This window comes from Aquarana catesbeiana, linkage group LG04 (genome assembly GCF_042186555.1).
Source record: "Aquarana catesbeiana isolate 2022-GZ linkage group LG04, ASM4218655v1, whole genome shotgun sequence".
NCBI lineage: Eukaryota > Metazoa > Chordata > Amphibia > Anura > Ranidae > Aquarana > Aquarana catesbeiana.
This window is the reverse complement of record NC_133327.1, coordinates 53,190,982-53,209,756: the sequence shown is the minus strand read 5'-3', so window position 1 is coordinate 53,209,756 and position 18,775 is coordinate 53,190,982. Positions and strand designations below refer to the sequence as shown.

At 41.1% G+C, this 18,775-nt stretch overlaps 1 protein-coding gene across 22 annotated transcripts in view; it reads right to left on the bottom strand.

Moving 5' to 3' along the window:
* OTOF (otoferlin) overlaps positions 1-18,775 on the bottom strand; it is a 500,270-nt gene that overhangs the window by 48,256 nt on the left and 433,239 nt on the right. For 10 of the 22 annotated variants that reach the window (XR_012243739.1, XM_073625185.1, XM_073625184.1 and 7 more), the window contains 6 exons: positions 14,686-14,848; positions 13,926-14,056; positions 10,663-10,692; positions 7,885-8,010; positions 5,727-5,793; positions 1,494-1,642 (listed from right to left, as the gene is read on the bottom strand). Coding sequence is in view for 21 of the 22 variants with exons in the window: in XM_073625185.1 (XP_073481286.1) it covers positions 1,494-1,642; positions 5,727-5,793; positions 7,885-8,010; positions 10,663-10,692; positions 13,926-14,056; positions 14,686-14,848 (666 nt within the window). In the remaining variant the exon portion in view is untranslated. The remainder of the gene's footprint in view (positions 1-1,493; positions 1,643-5,726; positions 5,794-7,884; positions 8,011-10,662; positions 10,693-13,925; positions 14,057-14,685; positions 14,849-18,775) is intronic. The other 12 variants (XM_073625195.1, XM_073625194.1, XM_073625199.1 and 9 more) reach the window with 5 other exon arrangements.

Here is an 18,775-nt window from a genome sequence, read left to right as displayed (position 1 = left end):
ATAAAATTAGGCTAACGCATTTCAGGGGACTAAGGACTCCCCCTTCACCAGGGCTGCTAATAAAAGTTTTTTAAAAATGGTCCTGTTGGGGGGTGCCTTTGGTACATAGATCTGACCGGATTGATAGATGTCCAAACGCTGACTATGTATTCAGAGGCAGTACTAGGGTCTGGGAACCTGCACTGAAATAGAGAAGGGAAGGGAGAGAGAGGCGCCAGGTAATCACTGGTGTAGCATAGTTTATTAGAGACAAATTAAAAGCCAATAATTTGGCGGCTCCGATGGAAGGACAGGAGAGGACACTGAAGAATGAGCAGTCACAAGCCAGTAACCACCTGTCAACCCACGGGATAGAACAGCAAATCGGAACGTGTTTCGGAGGCTAGCTAGCCACACTCAGGTGAGGAATGGGTTGACAGGTGGTTACTGGTTCATGACAGCTCATTCTTCAGCGTCTTATGCTATCCGTCCATCAGGGCCTCCACCACGACAGCGGCGAGTACTGACTACATGATACCGTGTGGTATGCCCTCCTGAGCTCCCTCCAGTCCCAGATCTTCACTCTTGATGCCCTGTGAGTGGAATTTGTTATTGGCTTTTAATTTGTCTCTAATAAACTGTGCTACACCAGTGATCGCCTGGCCCCTCTCTCTCCCTCCCTTTTTTTATTTTATCATAGAATAACTAATCATAGAGACTGCCATTGCTGACTTTCTTCCAAAAAAAATCTTGTTTATTGGCTGCTAAACTGATCCTTTGGCTTAAGTATTTTGAGTTACTAACTTGGAGCAAGTGTGAAGATAAGGACTTAAAATTTTCAACAAATTTCCTAGTCTACACAATTGAGCTGGGTCATTATTGAAGACAAACAATCAGCATAACAGCCAGATAACTAGAAAGCCAGTGATGGAAACTATCAAATGTTTTTTAAAGCAGACCTTTTATGAAAATGCAAGCTCTCCTCTTTACTTAAAGACCCACCATGTGTAAAAAAAACATAGCTACATTAAAAAAAAAAAAAAAAAATACTTACCCTGGGTGTACCCCGGGTTCTGGTCAGCTTGCCAAGGTGAAAGTGACATCACAGAGCCTTCTTCTGGATTTCTGGGAAAGCTGGGGAACCTTTTCCCTTTTTTAAAATGTTTTTAACTATGCTTTATTTTCTATGGGGTTTTTAGATGGCTTACAAGATAAATTAACTTTGCACTTTGATACAAGTTCCGCTTTAAGAATATTATAAATGTGTGGCCAGGTTATTCCACTGCTCAGCTTTCCTACATTTCTCTTGCCTGACATCAACCAGTCAATTATTATAGGAAGGATGTCTTCAATGGACATGAGAACAGTATCAACTGGAAAGAGTGGCACTTTTTTTGTATTTTCTTGGGAACCATAAATACATTTAAAAAGTGAAGAAGTCTTTCAAGAAGCTCTAATAATAAAAGGCACAGGGATTGCATAAAATGCACAGATTACATCCACTCCCTAAGTACCTTTAACTCATCAATCTTCTGTTTGTTCTTCTTCTCTGCTTGCTCAGCTAGTTGCTTCTTTTTCTTGTCCTCTTTGGATACTTTCACTTTTTCTTTGTTCTTCGCCTGACCCTTGGCGCCTTTCATGGGAGATTCATCAATTTTGATCTCTGAGCCATCACACAAGGGTTGGATGGAGTGGAGATGGAAGGAACCAACACAAGACACTAAACCACAATGTGCATGAAAGTTGACAGATAGTTCGGAGCAGGGGATGGGTCTAAGACCTCCCGCTCCAGCTATCACCTTCTAAATTCATGTATATTTCTTTCTCTATGAAGGGCACACTGAGGTAGGATAAGAGGTAATCAAACCTCAACAGAAATAATACATGTATTGTAGAAGCCACAATACTTACCAGCCTTATTTTCTACTATAATGTATAACATTTATTCATGTCTTAAAGTGTACTGTAATTTTTTTTAAATCTAGCCATTAGTCATCAATCCCTTCATTATGATAACTAATAGGAGTCTTAAAGTGACATTAAAGGTTCTTTTTTTTAAATAACAAACATGTCATAGTTACCTGCTCTGTGCAGTGGTTTTGCACAGAGCATCCCCCATCCTCCTCTTTTCAGGTCCCCAGCCAGGGCTCCTGCTCCTCCTCTTCAGCCAGGGCCCCCAATAGCAAGTAGCTTGCTCTGGGGGCACTGGGGCATGCTTGCTCCCGAGCCCTGCTCTATGCGTCCATAAGACACACAGATCCGTGGCTCGGCCTCGACCCCGCTTTCTCCTCATTAGCTCCCTGGCTGTGATTGAGAGTAGCGGGAGCCAATGGCTCCCGCTGCTGTCTCAGCCAATGAGGGATGAGACATCCAGGAGATGCTCTCAAGCACATTGCTGGATCGAGAGGGAGCTCAGGTGAGCATTAGGGAGGTTTTTTACCTTTATGCATAGCATGCATGAAGGTAAAAAAGCTTGAGCCTTTATAACCACTTTCAGCTTGCCATAGATGAATTGTTTTAATGAACAGCTTCCTCCATCTACGCAATTGAAGTAGACAGAGAAATCCTCCCCATGAGACAGTCTATTCCGACATTATTCATCAATATTATGAGATCAACTTCTGTCAAGTGTGAGTGGCTACACAAGGATCAAAATTTGGCCTGTACCTGCTGAACTGGCCAAATTATGGCCCATCTATGGCCAGCTTTACCATTTAAGCAATTCTGGATTTCACCTACCATATGACCTGTGCATCTATGAATTTTTATGTAACTCAATTTATCAAATCTAGCTCTGCATGTTCCATAGGCTAATCTAATGACTTTATATCCAAAGGGATGTCTTCTTATATACATAGTTTCCTGTAATTTTCTCCTCCCCTACCCTTACATTTTCTATGTACATTCGTCCAAGAATTTCATACAAGGCAAGTACAATTCAGAAATAATGATTTGGGCTGTTGGCATTGGTTCAGCCAGGCATTAAGAATAATTTCAGATAGTTTGAGCCTGCACCCACCCCTTTCACTATAGTATTCTGATTGGCAGCTCAAGTTACACAAAGCAAAGCACCAAAATATTCAATTGTGCCATGGTGGCTAAATGTTTTTTACTGGTTGAGTCCTACTTCCAAGAAATGCCAAGAAAAGGAGAGTTGACAGATAACAAGAAAAATACATTCAAAATATAAGGCTTGGTTCACACATGTGCGGCCGCGGGTTCGTGCCTGGGGTCCAGTGCGTGTCTGTTCACCGGTTCAGGTGCCATTCAGGTCCAAATTTTTGCATGAATTCACACCTCAACCGGATCCTTTTTCAATCTGGAAAGGTAGCCACCCTATACATGTGTGAACCATTAAGAGCAGATCACACTTGCCTGTAATGTGAATTGGATGTGGGGAAACCCGCATCCAATTCGCATATGTGCGAACCCAGCCTAAGAGCCCAGTCACACCTTAAACTGCACATAACTGCACACATTTGACTGCATGTTTACATGCACTTGAAGAGCGTTTGAAGCACACTTGAGTGCATTTTTCTACTTTGGGCTTGGCTTTCTTGGCCTTAAAGGGGCACAGTGCGGGGAGTTTTGAAGGGCATTTCTAGTGCATTTGTAGTGCGTCCCCTTCATTTCTGGTGTGGAAAAATGCAGAATGATCTACTTTTTTTTAACTACGTTGAACTGCACTGCAAAGGTGTGAACTATGCCCATAGGATTACTTTGATTTTGGGCTGTCTTTGCAGTTGGAGCGCAGCCAACTGCATCCAACTGCGTTTGGTGTGAAAGGGCCCTAATACTACTTGTGACACAAAACGCAGGTCTCTTTCACATAAATGTTTCTATTTATTATTACTATTAGTAATAATAAGGAGTTTATTAACTCACTAAATTCAGTTTGCCAAGTAAAAGTAAAAAGCTGGATAAAGATGCTGATCTTGAAAGGTTAGAGACTGAAAAGGGTGACTCCTTTAAGTTATCACAATGAAGGTTCTAAGCAAGTAACTGAATGACTTTAACTCATATAGCTCTCTCAAACTACATATTGTACTAATATATAAAAAATTTTGAGATAAGGCAAGTCTGTTTTATAATAAAAAGCAACATCCTTCCAAAACCAATACCATTTTTTGGGTGGATTTTAGCAGGTTGAATCACATGCTGGTATATCTTTAATTATCTACTCCAACTCAAAAGACAACTGTCACATATTACAATTTAAAAGTTTGATATAAATATTCCTTATATTTCTCTCCTCCACTACTCTTACAATACGATAAGAGGGGCATGATGATATTGCACAATCTGCGGGATTCAAATCAGCTAAAACTGTGGCTCAACCGCCAATTGGCTGACCAGGTAAATAAGGCCATTACACAGATCAGCCCCTGCTGCAGACTCTCACTCTTCTGATTTGCAACAAATTTACAATGTACAGTATTATCACTGAACAGTAGACTGAGGAAATGCTTCCTCCTGCCTGCAGCAGACTGATGACACCATGTCAGCCTAGAGTCCTAGACAAAGTCACTGACTCAGGCGTGGCTTTTCAATGATGAATTGTCCCAATTTTTTAATCTATATGAAAATATTGTTTTTCTGTAAATTGTAACCAATCAAGACTTTATTCATGCAGTTACTGAAAGGATCACCCCACACCTTCCCTTGCTTGGGTGTCACACTATCACCACTGTCATTTTTTTAATTTGTTTTTAATTTCCTCCTACTTTAGGAAAAGTAGTGCCTGAAAGTGAAAAGTGCCTGTGTCGGTAAAGCCTCAAGGAGTGTGCAGAGCCAGATTTACAATAAGGGTATCTGAAAATCAGAGTCCCAGAGAGATAAAAGAAAAAAGTCAGCAAATGATTTTACCCACTGGGCTCCACCCTTAAATGAAATATCAATTTTGGTTGGACTTAGCCTTTCATTTTTAATTAGAAGTTATTGTATGATAAAGTTATTATGGTGATGCCCTAGCATGCCTTGACATCAATAATAAATAATAATACAATATATTTAAATATTTCAGATAAGCTGTACACTAACTAAAACTACATTGATCATAACATTTCATAGAATCAGATCTAAAATTTGTCTGTACATGTGGAAGCCATGTTGTGCCAACTTTCATAGCTTTAAGTCATGGAGATGGAGTGAAGTTGTAGACAAAGAAAAACAGCTCATTCTCACATTTTTTAGACATTTTTCTTCTATGAAAATACTTTAAAAAAATCACTATAATGCCCCGTACACACGGTCGGATTTTCCAACGGAAAATGTTCGATGGGAGCTTGTTGTCGGAAATTCCGACCATGTGTAGGCTCCATCGGACATTTTCCATCGGAATTTCCGTCACACAAAATTTGAGATCTGGATCTCAAATTTTCCGACAACAAAATCCGTTGTCGTAAATTCCGATCGTTTGTACACAATTCCGACGCACAAAGTTCCACGCACGCTCAGAATCAAGCAGAAGAGCCGCACTGGCTATTGAACTTCATTTTTCTCGGCTCATCGTACATGTTGTACGTCACCGCGTTCTTGACGTTCGGAATTTCCGACAAGATTTGTTTGACCGTGTGTATGCAAGACAAGTTTGAGCCAACACCTGTCGGAAAAAATCCACGGATTTTGTTGTCGGAAAGTCCGATCATGTGTACGGGGCATTACTACTTCCCAGAATCCCCTGTGCCTGAGAACATGTCAGCTAAACATAAAAGGGAAAGTGAACATATCACTTTTTCAAGAATTACCCTCTGCGATTTCCATCTCCTCCTTTTCCTCAGCTTCTGCTGCTGCGGCTTCTTGCTGACGCAGTTGCTGAATTTGACAGCAAATACAAAAAAGAGAAATGTTACAAAAGCACAATACATGAAATTAATACCAGACATCATTTGAAAAATTTAATAGGAAGAGCCTTTGTTGACAATTTGGTTCCAGTGTAATTCTGCCATCTGTTGTACAAAGTTATCTGTAGGTTTACTGTGAAATCAGTCTAATAAACTGGAGAGGCGGCCATGTTATTCATTGTAAACATCTCATCCTTAGAACCATGAAAGGTGGCATGTCATTGGAAACTTGTATAAAAGCTAATGGTGGAATAAAAGGGTCACTGGCTTGAAAATCATATGATATTGCAGAGCATTTTGCCCCCCTTTTCCCCCCACTGTGAGTAACTGAGGTTTTGTTCTGTGATTTAAGTCCTCAAACCAGGTAAAGTAAAAGGATTCTGGTTGGAGAAGAAGTTCTGGAGAGGTAGTCAGAGAGAGAAAACATGCTCTCTAAAAGCTGTGAAACAATAGGCCCATCAAGTGTCCAAGAAGTGTGTTTCCATTCCCTGGGCAAATATGGACCAGAGAGAATGTTCAACCTGGGATATCCTATTCGGTCCATCAAGTGACTGAAACTGTGCTACCTTTTCCTGGGTGAACACGGATCGGGGAACATGTTTCCCCTATGATATATTACTACGCCCATCATAGTCACATAGTAGCAAAGGTTAAAAAAAGACACAAGTCAATCAAGTTCAACCTATGTGTGTGATTATATGTCAGTATTACATTGTATATCTCTGTATGTTGTGGTCATTCAGGTGCTTATCTAATAGTTTTTTGAAATTATCGATGCTCCCCGCTGAAACCACTGCCTGTGGAAGAGAATTCCACATCCTTACCACTCTTACAGTAAAGAACCCTCTACGCAGTTTAAGGTTAAACCTCTTTTCTTCGAATTTTAGTGAATGGCCGCATGTCTTATTAAATTCCCTTTCGCAGAAAAGTTTTATCCTTATTGTGGTGTCACCAGTACGTTATTTATAGATTGAAATCATATCCCCTCTGAAGCGTCTCTTCTCCAGAGAGAATAAGTTCAGTGCTTGTAACCTTTCCTCATAACTAATGTCCACCTTTATTAGCTTTGTTGCTCTTCTCTGTACTCCATTTTCAGCACATCCTTCCTGAGGACTGGTGCCCAGAACTGGATGGCATACTCTAGGAGCGGCCGGACCAGAGTCTTCTAGAGTGGGAGAATTATCGTTTTATCTCTGGAGTTAATCTCTTTTTAATGCATGCCAATATTCTGTTTGCTTTGCTTGCAGCAGCTTGGCATTGCATGCCATTGCTGAGCCTATCATCTACTAGGACCTACAGGTCCTTTTCCATTCTATATTCCGCCATGTGACTGAGAGGGGGTGTCTCTTTTCCCTGAGCCAGTTCGGACCAGGAAGGATGTTCAACCTTGGATATCTTACTAGGTTCAGAATGTGATCAAAGGCTGTCTCTTTTCCCTGGGCAATTACAGATCAGGGAGCATGATCAACCTGATATATATTACTAGGTCCAGTATGTGATCAAAGCATGTGTTTCTTTTTCCTGGGCAAACACAGGTCAGGGAGCATGTACAACCTGGGATATCTTAATTGGCCCATTATGTGACAGAGAGACTTGGACCAGAGAGCATGTTTTCCCTGAGATATCGGAAAGATGGAAGAAGATGATGAGAGATTCTGGAGATACTAACTGCTAATTGCACCAACTAGACTACTGACAATCTATGACAAATGAAGATGTTGTTAACTATGTTCCAGCTTGCACCTGGTCAAAAGGCAAGATGTTATACATTACCAGTTCAGTGGTATGATCCTTGTGTGCAGCAGTGCTAATAAAGATTGTATGAAGGGGGGTGAAGGGATTATTGCAAAGAGAATGAAAAATGGTACAGAAAGTCATCTGACCTAGCAGGGTAACCATGAAGAAGGAAATCTGAGGAGGAAACTCCTGAGTTTCATGGTGTACTTGGTTCAGGTCCACCTCAATGACTAATACTTCTCACTTATCACTAACTGTCTTTTGGCTGACCTCCACCCAACAAAAAAAAAACGTAATTTTCCTGGAATGCTTTCCTATGTCTCACCTCTTTCAGTGTCTCGATAGAAGCAAAGTATTTGGACCACCAGTCCAGCATGCTCTCATCTGGCTCCTCTTCTTCAATCTCTTCCCCTTTCTTCTTTTTCTTCTTCTTTTCTTTCTCATCCTCAGTCTGAGGGAGAACAAATGAAAGGTCAGTGAAAATATCAATGTCAACTTAAATCTGCACAAACTTTGAGTTCTCGGAGTGCCTTATTACTTAAAATACAACTAAAGTCTCCTATTTTATGGTCTAAACAAGTACCCAACACAGTTTGATCACTGGAATTTCAACATGGCACCTCATGGCAAAGAACTCTCTGAGGATCTGAAAAAAAGAATTGTTGCTCTACATAAAGAAGGCCTAGGCTATAAGAAGGTTGCCAAGACCCTGAAACTGAGCTTTAGCATGGTGACCAAAACCATACAGCGGTTTAACAGGACAGGTTCCACTCAGAACAGGCCTTGACATGGTCGACCAAAGAAGTTGAGTGCATTTGCTCAGCGTCATATCCAGAGGTTGTCTTTGGCGAATAGGCAAATGAGTGATGCCAGCATTGCTGCAGAGATTGAAGGGGTGAAGGGGGGGAGCCTGTCAGTGCTTAGACCATATGCCACACACTGCATCAAATTGGTCTGCATGGCTGTCGTCCCAGAAGGAAGCCTCTTCTAAAGATGATGCACAAGAAATTCCGCAAACAGCTTGCTGAAGACAAGCAGGCTAAGGACATGGATTACTGGAACCATGTCCTGTGGTCTGATGAGACCTAGATAAACTTATTTGGTTCACTTTAGATAGATCCTGGCGAAGTAAGGATATGTCTATCTTAACTTTATCAATCTTAGCCGTTAGTGTCCCCTGGAGAGTGGCTATGGCGTCCAGTACCTTAGCTGTGTCTGCTCCCTGATGCTCCGGAGCGGAGCACATGTCGGCGCCATCTTGGTCTGGCGGGGCCTTGTCCTGATGCCAGAATTTTGCCAGCTTGTCCACCATTTCTGTGGTCCTTTTGGGCGGTGACATGTTCCCGGTCCACTCCGCGGTGTTGCGCTCGTGTTGGCTGTATAATTTTAAGGCTGGTTTGTGTGCAGGATGGCTGGAAGGATATTGAACAAGAGGAGCTCACTCTGCTTGCTTCCTACTCCATCGCTGTCCAGGCCACGCCCCCAAAACTTATTTGGTTCAGATGGTGTCAAGTGTGTGTGGCGGCAACCAGGTGAGGAGTAGAAAGACAAGTGTGTCTTGCCTACAGTCAAGCATGGAGGTGATAGTGTCATGGTCTGAGGCGGCATGAGTGCTGCCGGAACTGGGGAGCTACAGTTCATTGAGGGAACTATGAATGGCAACATGTACTGTGACGTACTGAAGCAGTGCATGAACCCCTCCCTTTGGAAACTGGGAAGCAGGGCAGTATTCCAACATGATAACAACCCCAAACACACCTCCAAGATGACCATTGCCTTACTAAAGAAGCTGAGGGTAAAGGTGATGGACTGGCCAAGCATGTCTTGATCATGTGTGAGGCATTCTCAAACGGAAGGTGGAGGAGAGCAAGGTCTCTAACATCCACCAGGCTCCGTGTTGTCATCATGGAGTGGAAACCTGTGAAGCTCTAGTGAACTTGATGCCCAAGAGGATTAAGGCAGTGCTGGAAAATAATGGTGACCACACAAAATATTGACACTTTGGGCCTAATGTGGACATTTTCACTTAGGGGTGTACTTACTTTTGTTCCCGGCAGTTTAGACATTAATGGCTGTGTGTTGAGTTATTTTGAGGGAACAGCAAATTTACACTGTTATATAAGCGGCACACTCACTACTTTACATTGTAGCAAAGTGTAATTCCTTGTGTTTACAAAATGTGAGATACAGAGTCAGGATATTCTGTTCAGCTGGGATATATTTTAAGTTACCCTTTACAGGCCAACTTCTGGCTTAATCATGAAATGCAAAGCAACAGGTTAACTTTCATATAGACCCCACCAGAAGCACATACTTATCACTCCCTTCACTCTCCTGCTGGAAAGCACTAAATGCAATATAATTTTTTTAGGGTTAGAAAAGTCCAGTGAAACAATATGATCTAGGTTTAATGTATTCCTAATTTAGAATTGTGGCCATCAAATCAATTGTTAGCCTGTGTGTGACACAGACTGCACTTGAAATTAAAAAAAAAAAAAAACATTCTGCAATCCATAAGCAGTGTATATATCAGATTAAGTTAGTTATTTTTATTTTTTTCTGATTTTGATTAAATGTCATGCAACCCCTAAAGTGACTCTTTAAGCCATTCCTGCAAGAATACAGAAATGACTTACCTGTCCCCACTGCCCTCACTATCAAAATAAGGTTCTTTGAAAGTCTAAGCTCTGCTGAAGAATGTTCAGCATTCAACGATTCTGGGAGTGACAGATGTTTGCGTACGCCATTGTGCTCTGTGGTGTCCTCCGCCAGCCCTTTTGTCATTACAGGACACAGCGGTGGGCAATAGGAACCACAGAGCACAACAGGGGGGATCAGGCATCCAACACATCTGGAAATGAACAGGATGCTGAAGATCTTTTCTTGGACCTGCAACAAAGCACAGGCAGCGGTACAGGCATGTACTCTTTGCAGGAATGGCATTTCATTTTTTTTTAAATAGCGACAGAGTCCCAATTTCATGCAGATTCTTTTACATTTTCAAACACTCATCGGAAATACATCATGGTGGTGAACAAGTCGTGTTACGTGCAAGGTATGTGCAATGGTATGTGCAATGGTATGTTAAACAATAACAACTTACCATATCTACTTTAACAACTGCATCGGAATTCTGTCACACAGAGGTGGAGGGGAATGGAAAGAGAACAAACCATGTTTACAGACAGACAATTACAATGGCAGACAAAATACAAGGAAAACACTGCACAAAATGGATAGGTCTATAAAAAATGAACATATTTACATTTCAAAACAAAGAATTATTATGCAATAGATATGTCTTTGTCTTCCTTGTACCTCCAGAGAGATCGTTTGTGTTTTAGATTGTAAACTTTCTACCTGCTACCTTTTTGTTTCCATTCATTGGGTCATTTGTCTGAAAAACATTTCACCTGTGAGCATAGTTCTGCAAACATCCATGATATGGACATACACTATAAAATTCATCCATGACCCTAGAGTTGGCAAAGTCACTAAAGAAAAATATGTAAGCTGTCTACTTACACTATATGACCAAAAGCTCCAAATTACAGAGATGAGGTGTCTCCAGTGAAGGGTGATGTTAATGTTACAGCATACAAACACATTTTAGACAATTGTATGCTTGGCCCTTTTTTGTTCCAGCATCACTTTGCCCTGTATACAAAGCCAGTTCCATAAAGACACCTCCTGGTGTGGAGGAACTCAAGTGGCCTACAAAGAGCCCTGACCTCAACCCTACAGAGCACTCTACTGAGATGAATTGAAAGCCTATTGTGAGTCATTCTCATCCAACATCGGTATCTGACCTCACAGATGCTCTATTTTGCCAAATGTGCGCAGGCACACTTCAGACACTTGTGGAAAGCCTTCCCAGAGGAGTGCAGGCTGTTATATTTGCAAAGAGGTAGAACTCCATATTAATGCTAATGGTTTTCAAACAGGATGTCCAACAAGCATCTAGTAGGTGTGATGGTCAGATGTCCATGATCATTCGGTTATATAATGCATATATGCAGCACATTGGTGTGCGCAGCCTATTGCATTAGCGTGTGCACTCCAGAGCACAAACACACATGTGTGTATCAGCAGAGCAGTGGATGCTGTCATTAAAGCAAAGATTGATGTCAGAAGGACAGTAGACAGTGTCAGTAGTTTTTTATTTATTTTTTATTGTTTTTTTAAATATTATTTTTTATAAATGTTTTACAATTTTTTAAGGAGCCCGTTATGGGACTTTTGATGAATATCAAGGGTCTAAACAGACCTCTGATGTCTCACTTTTGAGACAGAGAAAGAAACTGAGGACAGGGATTCTTCAGTCCCTTTCTCTGCAGCCTGCAGTAAACATAGTTTACTATGATTTAGTTAAAAATGAAGGCAGGAGCGATCAGTACAGTTAATTCAGGAGATTTTGATAAAGGATGCTTGGGTAATTGTTGTATTTTAGAATAAAGACATACCCTTAGGCCTGATTCACACCTATGCATTTTTAGTGCTTTTTGCAGATTTGCACTACAGTCCATTTAACATGGTTTCCTATGGAACACGTTCTGTGGTGCAAATCTGCAAAATGCAAAAAGCACTAAAAATGCATAGGTGTAAATCAGGCCTTAGTCTAATGATTAGGGTTAGGAACTAGAAATTGGCAAGAATAATATGAAGTTCCATCTGTAAAGAATGCTTCAGCAAAAAACTGTGAAATTGCAAGTAATTAGAGTGTTCAGAAGATAGGAGGTTGAATTACATGCAAATGAAATCGAAGGACTTTCGTTTTTAGTTTTAATCCCCATTTAATCATTGTGGAGGTTTTGTTCAAAAATGCTTGGGTAATTAGTGTTTTTTAGAATAAAGATATACCCTTAGTCTAAGGATTAGGGTTAGGAACTAGAAATTGGGAAGATTAATATGCTTCTGTAAAAAGTTGTGAAATTGCAAATAATTTGAGTGTTCAGAAGATGGGAGGTTGAATTACGTGCAAATGAAATCAAAGGACTTCCTACCATTCAAGAGTGTTATTCCACACTTGACCCACTTATGAAGGTACATTTGGAATAAAGTACTCAATGATATTGGTTACATGTGAGGTGAATGTAGACTGGGTTTGCTCCAAGCATTGCTTGAAATGTGGGAAAGATACTAGAGGGAGGGGCCCATTTAAATTAATTAAAAGCAATCTGTGGTCATTGCCTGGCCAGTTTCCATTACTGACTAGATTTTGTGTGGGGAGGTTTTCCACCAGTGTTGAGCCTGATCTAGCAGAGCTGTGGTATAATAATGATGGATATGGGGAAGACCCATCCCATTCCTCCTGAGTGCTTATGTTTTACCATGATGGAGTGTGAGCATCTAGATTTCTTATGCTCCCATATAGTAAAACAAGTCATTTTAGGCTGGTGGAAAAAAGACACCAGTCCATCCAGTTTAGGTCAACCAAATTAACTATGTAACAGAGAAAGAAAAAAAAAAGAAAAAAGAAAAATGCACGCACACACAAATAGAAAACCTCCATATTCATTATCCAATACCCACAGCTGATCCAGGAGGAAGGAAAAAAAAAACAATAAAAGCATGAATTGAATTTGCTCCAGTGGGGGAAAATTCCTTTCCGATCCCCCAGGAGGCAATCGGATATTCCCTGGATCAACTTTACCTATAAAATTAGTATCCAGTTATATTTTGTGCATTTAGGAAAGAATCCAGGCCTTTCTTAAAACAATCTACTAAGCTGGCCAGAACCAGCTCTTAAGAGAGTCTATTACATTTTCACCGTTCTTACTGTGAAGATGCCTTTCTGTATTCGGAGCATAAATATCTTTTCCTAGAGATAGGAAGTTTAGATATTGTGTTGGCAGGGGGATAACTATTTTGCAGAATAAAGAAGTTTAGGTAAGGTCAATATTTTAATATGATGCTTTTTGACTTACAGAGAGTTCATGATAGGTACTGAAGATCAAGGTTTAGGAATAGGAGAAAAGGTTTGTAATTAGACTTGTAGAGTTGTAAGATGTTAGTGGAAATTCAAATCCATAAATATTATATGGAGGTAAGAGCCCAAGTGCATGGATAGTTATATTGAAGGTGCAATTGAATGAGTACGGGTAGGTTTAGAGCCAGGATTTGGGATGTGTGCTCCTTGAGCTTGTAGTATGAAACATTGCTAAATGATGGCAAGGCACTTTGGAGTATAGGTAAAGAGAAGATTAGGTCAGAGGCCATCAGGATCATGTCATTATTAAACACACTGATTTTGTGAGGATGTCATGATAATGGATTGGATAAATGAACAGATAAAATAGAAAACCTCTATAACAAAAACTAAGGTACTTTGTTATTCTTTCAAGCTTCATACATCTGGTTACTCACCGCCTCTAGTTTGACCATAGTCTCCATCTTCTTAATGGGCACCTCAGGCTCCATGTTGACAACAATTTCACCTGTGGGGCGAGAGTAGGTCCCTCCGTTGGCCAGTGCCATATAGCCACTCATCAATTTAGCTGGACAGAGGACAGAAAAGGACAGAGCACAGCACAAACTCAAGACGAGAGATAAGGTAGGGAGAAGTCACAGCATGCACAACAGTGTGAAGTCAAAGAAAATGCATGCTTAGACTGAAAATAAGGCAGAAATAAGAGCTGAATTTAACTAACAGGTAATCGGCAATCATGGAAAAAAAATACTCTAACATAAATCATAGTGCACTAAGAGCAATGGATATTCGACTCAAATGTCATATTTCAGTTACAGTTAGAGTCTGATGAGCCAAGTCCCTCACTGGCTTCCTGAGGACTCCAGAGATATGGTCTCCTGGCTATAATTCATATCACTGGTCCTGGCTTTCCCTATGAGGTGGTTTAATACAAGTGTTTTTCCAGTGCTCTTGGCTGTCTCATCCTCTTGAAAAGACCATTTTCCTTTTTACTCATACAACCTAAATTACAGCACTGAAAGGGAGTGCAACAAGGGAGGGATGGTCACTTACAATAGCTCTCAGTACAATGCTAAAAAAACTTTTCCTTTTGCCAAGTATATGTTTGTGCAAAACTGTACTGTATAAATCAGGCCATTTAAGATTATTAGGTTACAGTATACTATATAGTGAGTGAGACATTGAAAATAACCTTACCGGTGGTGTTCCACTGCTGAGACTTCTTGTCAGGGGGACGGTAGATAAATTTACGCAGTGAGCTGACAGCATGGGAGCCCACCAGTGTATATCTGCCAAATGCACGGCAATCCACTACCCGAATATTCAAAGGAGGATGAAGCAGCTCATTTTCTGGGAGATCCTGTAAAATGACAATTGCTCAAAGATAAACAATGTTTACTTTCACTACATCAATACCTATTCTGTAATAGAAGTTGCAAAATTAACCTTATAGTGGAAGTTCACCCAAAAGAGGAAGTTTCACTTTTCACCCCCCCCCCCCCCCGCCATATTTGAAATACTGTATTTATTGGCGTATAACACTCACTTTTTCACCATGAAAATTAGGTGCAAATAGCGTGTGTGTGTTATACGCCAATACTTCAATTGCAGCTGCCTCGGAGGCATCGGGGGGGGGGGGGGGAGTGCCGTCAGATTACATACAGTGAGAATCTCCTGTTTACTTGGTGGCCTCTGTAATAGGAAGTCAATAGATGGCAATGGCGAGGCTGCTGCATTTATGGCAATGGCGAGGCTGCTGCATTTATGGCAATGGCGAGGCTGCTGCATTGATGGCAATGGTGAGGCTACTGCATTGATGGCAATGGCGAGGCTGCATTGATGTGGACTAATAACACTGCATTGATGGCACTTGTGAGGCTGCAGGTGGGCATTAATCAGGCTGCATTGATGGCAATGGTGAGGCTGCAGATGGGCACTGACCCTTATTTTGCTTCAAAGTTCCTTATTTAAAATTTAGGTTTTTTCCTGAAACTTCCCTCTTAAAATGAATGTGCGTGTTATACACCTGTGCGTGTTATATGCCGATAAATACGGGTATATATTTTTTTAGGTAGTAGGTACCTAATTTTCAGAGGTACCCCTCCTCCACTTTCGCTCCAATCGCCAATGACCAGGTCATTTTTTACGATACGGCACTGCGACGCTTTAACTGACAATTGCGCGGTCCTGCAATATTGTACCCAAACAAAATTGATGTCCTTTTTTCTCCCACAAATAGAGGTTTCTTGGCATTTTTATTATTATTATTTTTTTTACTAGTAATGGCGGCAATCTGCAATTTTTATCGGGACTGCGATATTGCGGCGGACAAATTAGACACTTTTGACACATTTTTGGGACCACTGACAATTATACAGCGATCAGTGCTATAAAAATGCACTGATTACTGTATAAATATCACTGGCAGGGAAGGGGTTAACACTAGGGGTCCTTCAAGGGGTTAACTGTGTTCCCTAGGTGTGTTCTAACTGTAAGGGGGAAGGGACTGTCTAGGAGGAGAGAGAAATCGGTGTTCATACTTAGTAAGAACACATGATCTGTCTCTACTCTCCTTAAAGAACCGGGATCTGTGTGTTTACACACACAGATCCCGGTTCTCGCTCTGTTACGGCACACACTGCGCCCCTAGTGGCCAAAAGGCGAAGCAACGTAAGGTAATGTAAACTGTGAAAAAAGCAATCGGCGCCAAATACTTACATGAGTGAACATTTGAATAATGTGTTCTCACATACTCGGCTCCTCCCATCTATTTGCGATTCGCCATCTCATTGAGCTTCCTCGGTAGATGCTCAACGAGAGGACGAATCGCGAATAGAGGGGAGGAGCCGAGTCTGTGAGAACACATTAATCACTGTGGGTGAGACCTGCGTTGAACATATCAATGTTTTATATGTTTATCTGACGTTTTTACTTTGTAAGTGTAATGCCGCGTACACACGACTGGACTTTGCGGCATACTTGGTCCGGCGAACCGGGGACCATTGGACAATTCGATCATGCGTGGGCTCCAGCGGACTTTTTTTTCTCAAAAGTTCGACGAACCTAGGAATGAAACATGTTTCAAATCAGTCTGACGGACTTGAGTCCGGTCGAAAAGGACGCTCGTCTGTATGCTAGTCCGACGGACAAAAACCGACGCTAGGGCAGCTATTGGCTACTGGCTATGAACTTCCTTGTTTTAGTCCGGTCGTACGTCATCACGTACGAATCCGTCGGACTTTGGTTGATTGTGTGTAGGCAAGTCCGTTCATTTGGAAAGTCCGTCGTAAAGTCCATCGACAAGTCCACCGGACAAAGTCTGCCGTAAAGTCCACTCGTGTGTACGCGGCATAACTCTTTGGGGGTGGTTTAATAAATGTAGCAACAGAGAAACACTATGGTAGTTGTGTTTGTTGTTCCATGTTACAAAACCACACTGATTAAAGCGGAGTTGAACCTGAATGAGAGAGTGAAGGAGGGTGTTCCCTGGAATTAGCTGTAGTGAAGCCACCAGCGTGAACGGACAGTCTAAGGAGCATAAGGTTCTTACCACCAATTAGCCGTGAAGTAGAAAGGAATGAGGAGGATTTGAATGCAGGATCTTTCCTATGAGTTTTTAACTCATCCTTGAGGTGAGCGGGCATTTTGACTGGTGATGGTGTGCACATTTTATGAGAACATTTTTTCAGAAACTACAGGAGTTGTTTTTTTTTTTTTTTCATTATTATTATTTTTATTATTTTTTCTTTCTTCATTTTTTGAGCGGTCACACAAGGACTGACTAGAGTGTGAGACAATCACTATTAATAAGCATTGTACACTTCATATTTGTATATATATTTTATAGTTTATTTCATATCGCTGCACTATTCAACAATTATTATAGACGTAAGGTAATGTTTCGCCCAGCCGTGCCATTCTGCAGTAAAACTGGTCGGCTGGTCGGCAAGCGGTTAAAGTAAATTTAACAATTTTTGTTAATTTTTTTTTTTTCATACTTTTTTTTTTCAGGCACAGCATAGAAGGGTTAGAGCTTCTGTCTGGATTTTGTTTCTATTGTTTCTGTCTGTGTCGTTTCTTAGAAGATTCACTGTCTCTATATTTGTCCTGGTTAACTGCTGTCTTAGAGGGTATCTTCCTCAATTTGGAGAGAATTTCTCTCATTGTGTCTACAAGACAGGAAGCAAAGGGAAATCTTACAGCGCTCTCTGGGTTGGTAAGTCTTCATTTAGGACACAGTATTTGGAGATTTTTGGGGGTAAAGAGCCCCCAACCCCGATTACAGGGACTTTGATAGCGAAGCATTTAAGCTACCTCAAGGAAGAGGCTCTTAACCCCCCTGGCGGTATTCCCGAGTCCGGCTCGGTGTGGAATTTCAGTACCAAGAGTGGTAACCCCGAGCCAGACTCGGGATCACATCACAGGATCCAGGAAGATCTTACTTACCTTGTCCCCTGGATCCTGCGATGTCTCCCTGCAGTGTGAACGGCTCGTCCTCCACTCGATCTATCATGGAGTCGGGCTCCGTTCCCTGCGAAAGTTACGACGCACGGGGACAGAGAACGGCGCCAAATTCAAAAAGTGAAACACACACAATATATACAGTACACTGTAATCTTACAGATTACATTACTGTATGTAATTATTTCACCTCCCTTTTGTCCCTAGTGGTTTCTCCAGTGTCCTGCATGCAGTTTTATATTATATATACTGTTCTTTCTGCCTGGAAACTGGAGATTGTCCATAGCAACCAAAACCGTCCCTTTACATCAAAAGTGGTTTTAGACTAGCTAGAAAACAGCGATAATAAATTAGAATCACTCGCAGAATTGAGTGATAGTGATTTGTGGGGAGATCCGTCATCAAATGCTGAAAAGTAATGACAGCGACAATTCTGCAACTGAGTAAATTTCAGTGTTTTTGATTTGATGACATTATTGAACATGTTTTATTATTATTATATTATTATTTGGTATAATTATTTATAGTTATTTATTATATTATAATTTATGATTTTGTGTTTCAAACTTTATCACACCCGAGATGTCTACTAGACTCTGGTTTGGACAGATATAAGTGTGTTATTGCTAAGAATTACAGGTCTACAATAAAACATGCCAAATTTCCATGCAAAATAATCGTACCACTTTCAGCATCTAAAATCCGACATAATCATACCGCCAGGGAGGTTAAAGACAGGAAGCTCCTAAAGCAGGTGTGGAGTAGTGAGCAGCTGAGAGTGGATAAGTATCTGAAGTACTGCAGAACTACTGAGAGCTGCTGAGAG